Source organism: Rattus norvegicus, chromosome 6 (assembly GCF_021556685.1).
Source record: "Rattus norvegicus strain SHRSP/BbbUtx chromosome 6, alternate assembly SHRSP_T2T, whole genome shotgun sequence".
Lineage (NCBI taxonomy): Eukaryota > Metazoa > Chordata > Mammalia > Rodentia > Muridae > Rattus > Rattus norvegicus.
The window spans coordinates 101,843,941-101,857,752 of record NC_141539.1 but is presented as its reverse complement, the minus strand read 5'-3'; the positions used below and the strand labels follow the sequence as shown (position 1 = coordinate 101,857,752).

The 13,812-nt window shown below is 46.0% G+C and overlaps 1 protein-coding gene and 1 long non-coding RNA gene across 11 annotated transcripts in view; one reads left to right on the top strand and one right to left on the bottom strand.

Annotated features, from left to right (window-relative positions):
• Fntb (farnesyltransferase, CAAX box, subunit beta) overlaps window positions 1-2,631 on the bottom strand; it is an 89,500-nt gene extending 86,869 nt beyond the window's left edge. For 4 of the 6 annotated variants that reach the window (XR_015622126.1, XM_087554565.1, XM_087554566.1 and 1 more), the window contains exon 1: window positions 2,396-2,631. Coding sequence is in view for 4 of the 6 variants with exons in the window: in XM_087554565.1 (XP_087410691.1) it covers window positions 2,396-2,539 (144 nt within the window). In the remaining 2 variants the exon portion in view is untranslated. 6 annotated transcript variants of the gene reach the window in all.
• LOC148005322 (uncharacterized) lies at window positions 2,376-11,501 on the top strand. 5 transcript variants are annotated; one of them, XR_015623141.1, is made up of 7 exons: window positions 2,376-2,691; window positions 4,259-4,408; window positions 5,090-5,234; window positions 7,304-7,363; window positions 8,349-8,523; window positions 9,450-9,591; window positions 9,874-11,501. It is a non-coding gene; the product is annotated as an uncharacterized LOC148005322 (long non-coding RNA). The 5 variants fall into 5 exon arrangements; XR_015623142.1 differs by lacking the exon at window positions 5,090-5,234; XR_015623139.1 differs by lacking the exon at window positions 5,090-5,234 and having other exon boundaries at window positions 8,281-8,523.
• Window positions 11,502-13,812: the final 2,311 nt, after the last annotated feature.

The following is a 13,812-nucleotide window of genomic DNA, read 5'->3' as shown; positions in this document are numbered from 1 at the left end:
GAACAGAATAGAAGGCCTCATGAGAAAGAGCTCTTTGCACTCCTTACAAGTTTTACTCCTGTTATTAAATTCTTACATTACTGTTTAATAAATGAAGGTTTCCAAGTAATGAGATAGCAAGCATTAATCCTTATTGTCGTGACATAAAACTGAGCTGTCAGCAAATCTTTGAGGAAGCTTTGGTCAAATCCAAAAAATTCACACAGTACGCTCTTGGACAATTCCTCCCAGCAATGTTATTTCTTATGGCTGCACTATGTTAGCCACCAACCAGACAGTTCTCTGAGCCTCTGCCTTCTCTGTCAGAATGTGTTAAGGACTGAGTGACACCTTCGGAGAGCACTGAGCACTCCGCTGGAACCAAATGAACGGTCAGTGTGCTGATTATTAAAATGCAGAGGAAGCCATAAAAATGAAGTATCACCGGCTGGAGAGATGGCTCAGTGGTTAAGAGCACTGGCTGCTCTTCCAGAGGTCCTGGGTCCAATTCCCAGTAACCACATGGTGGCTCACAACCATCTGTAATGGGATCTGATGCCCTCTTCTAATGTGTGTCTGAAGACAACTGCAGTGTACTCATATGAAAAAATAAGTAAGGATTTAAAAAAAATGAAATATCACATTATCTTCTTAGTCAGGGTCTCTGTTGCTGCGACGAAACACCATGACCAAAGAGCAAATAGGAGAGGAAGGGTTGATTTGGCGGCTTATACTTCCAGATCACAGTTCATCATTGGAGAAGGCCAGGGCTGGAACGTGGAGGCAGGAGCCGATACAGAGGTCACTGGAGGGTGCTTCTTACTGGCTTGCTTCCCTGACTTGCTCAGTACGATTTTCTATAGATCCCAGAACCATCAGCCTGGAGATGGTACCACCCCCCATGGGCGGGGCTCTCCCCCACTGATCACCAATTGAGAAAATGCCCCACAGCTGGATCTCATGAGGCGTTTCCACAACTGAAGCTCCTTCCTCTCTGATGACTTCAGCTTGTGTCAAGTTGACACACAAACCAGCCAGTCCACCTTCCTACTAACTGCAACTCTTTTTTTTTTTTTTTTTTTTTTTTTTTTTGGTTCTTTTTTTCAGAGCTGGGGACTGAATTCAGGGCCTTCAGGTTTTTGTTACTGATGAAAGATTTCTTTGCAATGTTTTGTAAAAGACTTCTGTGGGGGACAGTTAACTAAGTCAGAGAGCTGAAGTCAAAAAGTAAGTTTCCTTTATTACCCCTAAAGCCCACAAGGCCTCTGCGACTACGTGAATAACCATGTGTCCAATCCCTTGTTTTGTTATGAATTTTCTTTAGGGCAAGCAAGGTGGCTCAGAAGGTAGAGATGCTTGCTATGCAAGCCTGCCAACTTCAGCTGGATCTTCCGAACCCACATGGTGCGCCCTGGCATCAACTCCCACAAACAAAAAATACACAGTCACACACATGAAAATTACAAATCTATATAATCATTATTTGCTGTTGGTTTTCCCTAAATAGAGGCTCCCACCTTAAGGCAGGAAGGATGAAGCGGGTCCCTCCACAGTTAAGCCTGGGTACTAAGCTTAGTAAGATCTTAGTAAGTGGCTGCATGCCCATTCTTAGTGACAAGACTCATCCTGACCACTTCTAGTAACAGATGGGTAAACAGCTCTACAACCGCCAATTTGGGAACAATTCCAAATGGAGAGGGAGAAAAATGAAATTCACTACTCACACCTTAAACACTTTTCAAAATGGCATGTCTGGTATACCCTAGGCCTTAGTGACTCACAAGCAGCTCAAACCCCATACTTTTTTGTTCTTTCTGAACTATACAGTTTTCCAGTCTGTCTTCCCCAACCAGGCTCTTGCCTAGGGGCTGTTTATCTTTTACTGTTTTCCCAGCGTTCAACAGCAGGTGCTCAAACGGTTACCCACCACGGGGGTAGGCCTCAATCTGACCTGGCAGATCAGAAATTAAATCGATTTTGGGATGGCCTGACCACAGTCCGGCCGTTCGGTCCCCTAAATGTCCAGAAACTGCGAGCATATGAAGGAAAAGTGAGCGGTCGGTCCTAGAACCTCAAGACATCTAGACAGAACGGAGCGGGCTACCTGGTCTGCCCAGGCTGCTGTAGACTCCAGACACAGAACACGATTCTTTACAACTTCCGAAGCAGAGAGGACAGGGGTACTGTCCTGTTCTCCAAATCCAACCCTGACAACAACCCTTTCCTACCCAAGCAAGCCCCGCAAACGCTCCACTCAGAAGCCCCAATCTGGGAGCCTAGAGCTCGGGGGCGGGGGCGCAGTGCACTACGGGAGTTGTAGTTCCATGGAGAGTTTTGCACCCACACAGGCCTACATATGGGACTCCTACTCCCAGAAGGCCCCGCGCGGGCGCCTCGCCCAGTCCTGCCACCTCACCTGTTCTATGGACGTGACTGTTTCCACTGAGTCGTCTTGCAACCGCTCCCGCGCGTGCTCAGGTCTCAGACTATACAGCGGTTCTGACCAAACAGGGGAAGAAGATGGAGGACAATAATAGGTGAAGGAACTCGAAGAAGCCATGATCGGGAGAGCTGCGAGCGCTGTATAGGACTCAGCTTCGTCCAGCAACAACGCGCATTGAAACTCGAGCGGGCTAAGGCGCTACGGAAAGTGGGTAGAGTCAAAAAGATTATGAACGCGAATCTCTCCTCCCACCTACACATCTTCAAGAAGTGAGTTACTGGGATACTGCCGCCCCCCGTCGGGCAGATGAGCTGCTGCAGGAGCTCAGTTTCCTGGAGCGCGAGAAAGGATATCTAGGATATCTATTATGCAAATAATAATAAAAAAAGTCAACGTTTCGCTCTTGCCCAATTGTAATGCAGTAGTTTGCGATTTCAGCTGTTCAAGAACCCAAAGAATGTAACTTAAAAAGCATTTCTGACATCTGTCTTTATTGCCTCAGTCACGCTATTAACTAATAGAATTACCACGCACCTTTGGGTCCTTGACAGCCTCTTAGGAGAAGCCTGAGCTTGTCTGTAAATTAGCAAAATTGCAGGTCTCAGTACTCAGAGATAGAGGAGTGGAGTACTGTAATTTTCTCCCTTGGAGGTTACAGTGCAATGGCAGAAACTAAAATACCATAGAAGAAATGAGTGTAAATGCACCATCCAAAGAAATGTCAACAAATATTCATGAAGCACCTGCTACTTGTTCTGTGCCAGAGTCCAGGAATGCAAAAGTGAACCAAATTACAAAGTCCTTTCCCTTGGAATACATCTGAATTTCATTTTAGAGGAATAGACAGAATTAAATAAATGAACATAAATATTTGATGACTTCCAATTATGGTATGACAGAAAATAATAGAGTCAGGCCTGGAGGGGTGGCTCAGCAGTGGCTGCAGTTCCAGAGGATTCCAAGCCCCCACCTGGAGACTTCCAGTCACCTGTAATTCCAGTTCTAGAGGATCCGACGCCCTTTTCTGGCCTCCATGGACAACATACACACAAGTAATGCACATGTGTACACGCAGGCAAAATACCCATATGCCTTATTTTTAGTGTTACTTTATATATATATATATATATATATATATATATATATATTCCAGCAATATATTCAGATCACAGTTTCCCCTCACCCAAAGCTTCCCCATCTCCCTGTCCACCCAACTCCACACCTTCCTTCTTTTCTCTCTCTCTTTAGAAAACAGTCAAACCAAAAAAAGGGGGGTTACGACAAACCAGAACTTAAAAATAGAGAAAGTGCAATAAATACAGGTTTGCATACAAAATTAAATTTTTGGAAATTAGAAAGGAAAGGAAATAAAAGTATCTGAGACTGACGGAATAAATTGGATTCTAATTAGATTTGGTGGCTGAGACCTAAAGGAGCAGCCGTCTATAACAAAACAATCATGGACATAAGAAGACAGACAGGATTTGAAGGAACATACCAGAAATTTACTCGTGCACGCTTGGGTATCCCTCACAAATACAATGTTAAAGTGATTTTAGGAAAGCCCTGTGGGGCTAGAAAGACAGTGGTAAAGAGCACTTGTTGCTCTTACAGAGGACCTTTTTATTTATGGGGCTGGAGAGATGGCTCTTTGGTAAAGAGTATTTGATGCTCTTGCAAAGGACCTGGGTTGGGTCCCCAGCACCCATGTGGTAACTTCTTTAACTCCAGTTCCAGGCATTTAAACACCCTCTCCTGGTCTCTGCAGACTTTCACACCCATGAGGTACATATGCACACGAATATACATTAAAAATATATATGTTTTAATCTTTAGGAAAACCCTACCACGTTCGTACAGCAATAAACGAGGATCTTTTCCAGGACCTACATCAAAAAACCTAAATCAGAAGCAGGCGGGTGGCTTAATACAATTTATTGAACAACATGAGGAGCAGAGTTCAGAGCCACAGTAGCCACATAAGTGGTGAGTATGTGGGCTGTCAGTCCAGCCTCAGAAGGCCAAGGTGGTGAGTACCCAGAACAAGCTGACCAGCTGTGTGAGTGAGCTCTGGGTTTAAGGTTAAAGAGAGAATAAGATTGATTCCCAACATTAACCTCAGACCCTCACATGCACATACAAACATGTGCCCACAAACATGCAAAGCCATGCATACTTATGCACACATGAGAAAGGAAAAAAAAACTACATCAGAGTAAGAGGTTAAATTATTTAAGATGAGAAGTTGTGGGAAAAGATGATGGATGTCCCGAGGCTGGTAGTATAGCTCAGTGGAAGTGCCTAGTGTGTGCAAGGTTAAGCTTGATCTGTAGCAACACATGCATAGAACACGCACTCTACTCCCTGCTCAGAGCATTCTAATACGCTCCTACTCAACCCCAAGCCACATGTCTAAGATCCAGGGCCTATATAGTATTACACAATTGACCATCTCTCCGTTCTCAGGCAAACAGGTACTCAGATCCCAAGTGTGAGGTGGAGGCTTGGTGCTGGAGGCTTCCTGTGGTATACACGGTCACGTGCCCATCTTTTTCATTTGTTTGTTTTCTGAAACAGCGTTTCTCTATGTAGCCCTGGTAGTCCTGGAAGTCACTCTGTAGACTAGGCTGGCTTTGAACTTAGAGATCTGCCTGCCTCTTCCTCCAGAGTGCTGGAATTAAAGGCGTGCCCCATCACTACCCGGTTTTCACTTGCCCATCTTGGTGTGAGGGGAAAATCTGTAGTATCAGAAGACCAGAAGATTACCAAATCTGGGAACATGTGGGACGGTGATTACGACCATGGATACCAGGTATAAAAAGTCTTAAGGAACTTCCTGCTATAGTCACATTTTTTCTTTCCCTTAGCTCTGCAGGTATCTGATAAGGTCTGGCTCGGATCTACGGATTCAGCTTTTTATGTAAAAAGCTTCTTCGCTAAATAGGTAGAAACTTTTTTCAGTCTTTTTTTTTTTTCTTTTTTTTTTTTCTTTTCGGAGCTGGGGACCAAACCCAGGGCCTTGCACTTGCTAGGCAAGCGCTCTACCACTGAGCTAAATCCCCAACCCCAACTTTTTTCAATCTTTTTTTTTTCTTTTTTCTTTTTTTCTTTTTTCTTTTTTTTTTTTGGAGCTGGGGAGCGAACCCAGGGCCTTGTGCTCGCTAGGCAAGCGCTCTACCGCTGAGCTAAATCCCCAACCCAACTTTTTTCAATCTTAAAAGTAGGGTCGTTGAAGGAATAGGTGAAAGGGATTTGCAACAGAGTGTTGAATCTGTCACAGGACACATAGAACAGCTGTAAATTTTATTCTAGAAATAGAAGTGTGTGTGTGTGTGTCTGTGTGTCTGTGTGTGTCTGTGTATATGTGTGTATATGTATGTGTGTGCTAGCGTGCGTGCGTGTGTGTGTGTGTGTGTGTGTGTGTGTGTGGTGCTGGGGGCTAAACCAGGGCCACACACATATTAAGTACTCTACCATTGAGCTATATCCCAGGCACAGAAATTCTTGAAATCCATTCTAAAACCCAGTCTCCTGTGCAGTGAGATCCAAAAGATTTTAATAGGATCCTGGCAGAAAGTCTCCTGCAGAAGAGTGTTAGTTCACTCACCAAACATTTATTGAGTATCCGTTATGTGGTAGGCACTGGGCTAAGTGCTTAGGAGACAGTGCTGAACCAGCCGGTTGGTCTCTGCCCTATGGGTCTCATGACTTATCAGAAGAAACAGACACTAAGTGGTAATGTAAAACTGTTTCATTACAGTTCAGGAAAATGACTATGTGGCCTGGAGAGATGGCTCAGCAGTTAAGAGCACTGACTGCTCTTCTAAAAGGTCCTGAGTACGATTCCCAGCAACCACACGGTGACTCACAACCATCTGTAATGGGGATCAGGTGACAGTGACAGTGTACTCACATATAATAAATAAATAAATCTTTTTTTTAAAAAAAGGAAGAAGAGGAGGGGGAAGAGGAGGGGGAAGAGGAAGAGGAGGGGGAGGAGGAAGAAGAGGAGGGGGAGGAGGAGGAGGAGGGGGAGGAGGAAGAAGAGGAGGGGGAGGAGGAGGAAGAAGAAGAAGAAGAAGAAGAAGAAGAAGAAGAAGAAGAAGAAGAAGAAGAAGAAGAAGAAGAAGAAGAAGACGATGACGACGACGACAAGTATGGCAGAAAGAAGCACTGAATGTTACAAGATTGTGTAACAGGTCACACCTGAGGCAGTCTGACCTGGAGACTCCCAAGAGGAAATGAGCTGGCTAAACTAGGGTGTTGGTCAGGTAGAGAACCCAATGATATCCAAAAGTCAGAAGAAGCGCTGAGAGCCTTGAATTGCTGGGTGTTGTGTATGAGCAACAAGATCAGCCAGCCCTGGATCAGCCAAGCCTTCCAGTTGTCCTTGTGGGTTTAATACAACTGCTGGTCCCCAAGGCAGAATGCCAGTCAGTCCATGCATCCCTGCAGAGATCGACTGGAAGAGACCATCTTCACAGTGATAACCCATGGCAACTCCAGCAATTCCCACTTGGACCCTAGATGATGTGGGTTGGTTCACCGAAATTCCTACTATTTGTGTGTTTCTTTTTCTTTCCTATATTGAGTGCTGAATCATGCTTCTTCAAAGATGTTACAATGTTGACAGTGCTAATTTGCATTTGGAAAAGTAAGGAAACAAAGAAAAAGTTAATGATCTAAATGAACCACTAGAGGTCGCCTGTGCCATCCTCCCACTCCCTGCACACACACAAACAAACAGAGCTGACAAACATATTTGGGGGCTCACTTCGAACTCTCCTCCCTGTTCATTTTGTTGCTTATTTGCTTGGGCTTCAGTTTGAGTTTTTATTCAAATGCCTGATACTGACTTTTTTTTTTTTTTTCTGAATCAAGTGAGCCAACATCCTTAGAGAGTGGAAGCCTTCCTTAAACTCCATGTGGCTGGATCCAAGGGCAAGTCTCAAGTCTTCCTGTTTGATGTTCTGGCAGCATTTATACATTTACCTCAGTGAACCACTTTCTTGTTTAAAAAAATCTTTGTTTGATGATAATGATGATGGTGGTGATGATGGTGGTGGTGGTGGTGATGATGATGGTGATGATGGTGATGATGGTGGTGGTGATGATGATGATGGTGATGGTGATGATGGTGATGATGGTGGTGGTGATGATGATGATGGTGGTGGTGATGATGGTGGTGGTGATGATGATGGTGGTGATGGTGATGATGGTGATGATGGTGGTGGTGATGATGATATGGGACATACAATGCTATGTATTATGAGAGGGGTCATATGTGCCCTCGTGTGTGTGTTGGGGGTTGGGGGTGTCAGCTCTCTCCTTCTACCTTTGCACAGCTCCAGGGATCAAACTTGAGTCCTCAGGTTTGTACTGCAAGTGCCTGTATCTGCTGAGTCAGCTAACTGGCCCAAGGCTATCTCTTCCCACAGTTAGTAAACTGTGTGTGTGTGTGTGTGTGTGTGTGTGTGACTTACTCAGTGCTCTCTAGTGGATGTAGGTGCACCATGCCACAGCCAGTGTGTAGGTCGGAGGAAAACTTGTAGGATACCTTGTCTTTCCTCCCGCCATGTGAGACCCTGGGCACTGAACGCAGGTTGTCAAGCTTGGTGGCAGGCACCTCTAACCTGTGGAGCCATCTTGCTGGCCCCAAAGCTTGCTTTGTAGAATCTAATACGAGGTTTCCTCTGATGCCCTGATTTCAAGGTATCCCAGAATTCAGTGCCTGGGCCTCTTCTCCATCTTCTCCCTCGTCTATGACTTGTGGGTTTTTGTTGGTCGGTTGGTGGTTGGTCGGTTGGTGGTTGGTTGGTCGGTTGGTTGGTTTTTGATTTTGAGTATCTTACCTCCAGGTCCTTCCTGAAGTCTCTCTGGAGTGTACAGACCACAGTGGTACCTCTCTCCCCTCTTCTATTAACAGAGCCCTTCCTCCCTAATAATCTTACTATGGATATACAAATACACCAGTGAAAAACACAGTCTGCCCTCTGGATATGTAGGGGATGTCTCTCCTTGATTTCTGCAGCAGCATGGGGTTTTAATACAGAATTGTCTTGTTTTTAAATGGAGTCCCGGCTGGCAGTCCTTTGTCTAAGGTAACAGAATTATTGCCACCCCGAAGGCCTTAAATGATCTTGTGGGGCAGAGCCCTTCCCCATCTTCCTGCCCACTGGACTTTTCTAGAGAAGGCAATGGGCCTTTGAAGTATGAACACCTCAGATTTATACAGTTTTGGAGACCAGGAGGCCTTGAACTCGAAAGCCTCCTGTCTCAGCCCCTCTCTCAGGAATGTCACCACTCTGCCTGACTCCCTAACAAAGACACTTAGCTGCAAATTGTGTCTTGTCCTCCTCAAACCTAAATTCTTTTTCAGACAGGTTCACAATGTAGCCCTAGCAGGCCAGGAACTCAGGCTGTAGACTAGGCTGATTTGGAAACTAAGAGATCCACCTGCCTCTGCCTCCAGAGAGCTGGGATTAAGGGTGTGTGCTACTACACCTGCCTCAGGCCCATGTTACTATTATTAGTTTTTTAAGCTCAAGAATAATTTTATTAAAGTTAAAAAAAAAAACAGGGCAGGTGAGCTGTAAATTTCAATAACTTCCCAGTAGAGGACAATGGATAAGAAAAGGAAAAAGGCCGTACCAGGTGAGTCCAGCCAGCACACTTCACATGATCCAGGGGGGATGCACTAGAAAAAGAGCAAGGAAGCTCAAAGCACCGGAAAAAGCACACTCGGCTTCTGGCCAGCATGCAAAAGAAAGAAGCAGAAAAAACCAACAAGGGAAAAGTTGCACCTTCCTGACTCAGAAAGTGCTAGGTGCCGCTCAGCCTCCTGGCTGCTTGGCTCACAGGGACTGCACCAAGGAGAGGGATTCTCAGAAGGGAAAATGCACTCTGGAACTGAATTTTGACAGTAAATATTTAAGATGACATGTATCTCATGGTTGCTGGTTGTAAGTCATGTCTCATAAAGGGAGAGATCTCATTTCTGAGACATTTCAAAATCCTTCACATGCAGGCTACTGGATGGGAAGCTGTGAGAAGCATGGGTCTCTCATTTCCTGCTGTGAGAGAATGAAAAGATTCCTAAAGCTCTGGCTGCACAGGAAATTATGTGCAACGAGGCTCCTCCTGCTTTGCTACTTGTTATGGGCTGAATGGTAGGTAGATCCCAGCCAGCCGGTGTGGCCATCTTAACTTAGGGCTCAAAGTCCTAAACCCAATTTCAACTAACAAAGAAGCCTTCTTCAGGGCTGGAGAGACCGCTCAGCGGTTAAGAGCACTGACTGCTCTTCCAGAGGTCCTGAGTTCAATTCCCAGCCATCACATGGTGGCTCACAACCATCTGTAATGGGATCTAATGCCCTCTTCTGGTGGGTCTGAAGACAGCTACCGTGGACTTATATATAATAAATAAATCATCTTTTTTTTTTTTTTTAAAGAAGGCTTCCTCAACAGAAACGGAAGTAAAAATGACTACAGGATGGCACAGCAACAAGAAATATCAGACGCCTTTAGAGCTTTCCTTACAAGAGGAAGAGTTCATACAAGAGGAGCGGTATCATGTGAGGAATCGAATCTTCTAGAAGGAATGATTTTCTGGAACCTAATAATACCTTGAAATGTTTGAGAACAGCAGTATGACCAGTTTTGACGAGGACATTCGATGTGTGCACATACGCGTTTTATGCCCTCTCTAGTTTATCTTGGCGTCCGAATGTTGAGCCTGATAAGGAAGAGCCAAGGTTTACCTTCCCTCTGGGAGGCACTGGTCCTGCCTAGCTAAGCCTGTGTTTCCAGACTTGCAGATATAATCTGCACCTAAATAAAGCCCTCAGGGCTTGGGTTTAACTCCGCGGCTGGCTACTAATTGGCTCTGATGGCCAATGCTGCAAAACGAGATGAAGAACCACTGTCAGTGCTTTGTCTTCAGCTTGTCTAGGGCTTCTTCGTTTCTGGTTTCTGGAGATAAGGTTTTTAAAAAGAGCAACCAAGGCTGTGCATGGCGGGACACATCTTTAATCTCAGGACTCAGAGGCAGAGGGACACCTGTGTGAGTTGGAGGCCAGCCTGGTCAACATAGAGAGCTCCAGGTCAGCCAAGGTTACACAAACTCCATCTCAGAAGGAGGAAAAAGATAATTATTTAGGGTAATCATCTTTCTTAGTATATACTAATATGGCTGGTAGATTTCCAGTAATATATTTTAAATCCTCTGTGTGTGTGTGTGTGTGTCCATCAGAGGAAAACTATTGGAGCTGATTTGTTCTAGCCTCCTTTATGTGAATAGAAGGGCTAGAACTCAGGTTATCAGGCTTGAATGGCCAATGTCTTTACCCACTAAGCCATCTTGCCAGCCCCCTGGCTCATGTCTTTATATGAAAAAGAGATTAGGATTTAGACACATACAGAAGAAGGACGATCTGCACAGAGAGATCCCGGCTACAAGGCAAAGACAGAGGCCTCAGGAAACCAACCTTGAAGATGTCTCAATCTAACTTCTCATCGTGAGGGATGAGGAAATCAACCTTGTCAAGGAAGAAGTGGGGTGGAGAACAAGGTGCCACAGGCTCCTGCGACTCCTTCAAGAATCCTGACCTGGCGTCAAATCTAAGATGGCTCCCGGCACGCTCATGAGGCAGCAAAAGGAACCAAGGCCAGGGCAGCACCCCTCCCCCCACCCCACTCCAGCCCCTACCCCCTATCTTAAGAAAAGTCCTCACAGGTGAAAGTACTCTCCCCCCGCACACCCCCGCCCACACACACACACACACACATTCCTTCTGAGTGACTTCCTCAGGCAGGGCTTTCATTGGAGCAGGATAACAGTGTGGTGAGATGCCATTGGCCGAGGACTTAGGGCCCTGGGATTGGCTCAGACTCTGTATATAAGTAAGCTTATGGGCTGGGCAATAAACTGAAATCTGCACCCTGGTGCTTGTCTCCAGAGTCAGATTTCCCAGCACAGCACATGACTCTATCGCCTCACACCCTGCATCTTCACATCCACGCATCCTGGGTCCTGTTCCCACGCCTTGCCTCCAGAATTGTGGGGAAATAAACGTCTATTCTTTAAGTCTAGGTCTGTGGCACTTTGTTACAGTAGCCCTACAGGAATTTTCTTTTTTTCCAAGACAGGATTTCTCCGTGTAGCCCTGGCTGTCCTTAAACTCACTTTGTAGACCAGGCTGGCCTTGAAGTCACAGAGATCTGCCTGCCTCTGCCTCCCAGAAACATCACTTCATATTAACACAAATCATGGCCACAATGGTTTCCTTTGCTTACCAACCCTAGGATGCCCACATTTCTAAGAATTTGTCTTCTGCCATCTCAGAGTCATGTTTTCCCACTACAGAATCAGACCTGTTAATTCCAACGTAGGGAGACTGCGGCAGGAAGATTGCTATGGGTCAGCCTAGGCTACTACATTATAAGTTCTGGTCTAGCCTGAGCTACAATATGACACCCTGCCCTCCCCTCTTTTCTTCTTCCCACCTGGAAAAAAGGAAACAGAAGTGGGAGGGTGGTACTGACACAATGGTGGGGGTGGAGTGTCTATCATATTTCTTCTAATTCTGAGCTAGGTGGGGACCTTTCTACAAGGCGTACACATCACTCACTGTCACACGGGGTTGGACGTGTAAGGATGAATATGAGAGAGACATTGAGAGTGAAGGAGAATGGAGCTAATGAAAAGCCTGTGGACCAGCTGTGCTGTCTCAGTGGTGGGTGAGCTGCCTACCGAGCATCTCTGCAGCTATTCTGCTGTTGCTATGGCAGAACCCACAGTGGTGCCCTTGGGAGCATGCCCAGTGTGGCTGGTGTGGGGTGAGGGTGAGTGGAGAGACCTGTCTTCCTGGTAAAGGACATGTATCATTGAGTGACAGATTCTAGAAGGCTTGTGGGAGACACATTCAGCTGTCTCTCTTCCGATGTCTCCCAGCTATGCTGAAACTTCCTCAGTCCAAGCTGAATACAACCAGAGAAGATGTCAAAGCGCTCCACTCTGTGACTGGGTCACAGGATGATTGAAGTCAACTTTGTTGCCTCCACTGATCTATGTGATTTTTCCCCCCTAACATTGTCTCAACATCTCAGCACCTCCATCCCACAATAGTCACAGTTCTGGTCCAGAGGTGAAAACCTCAAGCTGTCAGGACTGCTCTGGGACCCTGAGGGATCATACTTTTACCTTGTCATCCCCACACAAACTCACACCTGTGGGACCCTCTGCACACCTATCTATGGCTGGTCAAGGCCAGCTCTCCTGCCCTCTAGTTTTGTCTTTTTCAAGAAAGAGTCTCACAGTACATCCCAAGCTGATCTTGAACTTGAATTATTTCTTCCTCATCCTCTCCAGTAGCTAGGGTTATACCACCATGCCCAAGAGCACTCTCTCCTCTTCCTCTTCTTCTGCCTTCTCCCTCCTCCTCCTCCTGTGTGTGTGTGTGTGTGTGTGTGTGTGTGTGTGTGTGTGCGCGCGCGCGCGCGCGCTCGCGTGCCTGTGGAGCACAGAAAAGAACTTCAGATCCTCTGGAACTGAAGCTATTGGCAGTTGTGAGCCATCCAGTGTGGATCCTGAGAACCTAATCCCAGGCCTCTGCCAGAGCAGACACCAAGTCCTCTTTTTTTTTTTTTTTTTTTTTTTTTTTGTTGGAGCTGAGGACTGAACCCAGGACCTTGCGCTTGCTAGGCAAGCGCTCTACCACTGAGCTAAATCCCCAACCCAAGTCCTCTTAATCACTGAGTCAAGTCTCTTCAGCACTACCCAGATGCATTCAAACAAACAAACAGTGGAAACTACTGAATTTGAAATCAGCTCTGAGTGATGAAATAGGCTTAATTTTTAGTTTACCCCCCCCCTTAAAAAAAAAAAACAAAACTTCTTTCCTGTCTTACCTAGAAAAAGCAATTTCTTTAAAAGTAAAGCTCCCCTTTGGGTTGAGAGATCTGCCTCATCTTGCATGTCTCCCCTGCTTTCTCTGACAGAGCCGCAGTATCATCCCCAAAAGAAAGACCAGAGTATTTACAGTGGGAGAGCAGCTACAGTGGCCCAATGGGAGAGCAGCTGCAGTGGCCCAATGGGAGAGCAGCTGCAGTGGCCCAATGGAAGAGCAGCTGCAGTGGCCCAATGGGAGAGCAGCTACAGTGGCCCAATGGGAGAGCAGCTGCAGTGGCCCAATGGGAGAGCAGCTACAGGCCCTAACATCTGCACTGCCTGCAACACAAGCTTTCTGCTCTTTGCATTGATGATGGGGCTGGGGTGGGGATCACAGAAATTAGGCCTCAGTTCAGCAAAACCATCCCTAGCCATCTTCTGAGGGCTATTTTTATAGCCCAGGGAAGCAGAAACCATCAATGACGTGTTCTATAATTCAGGA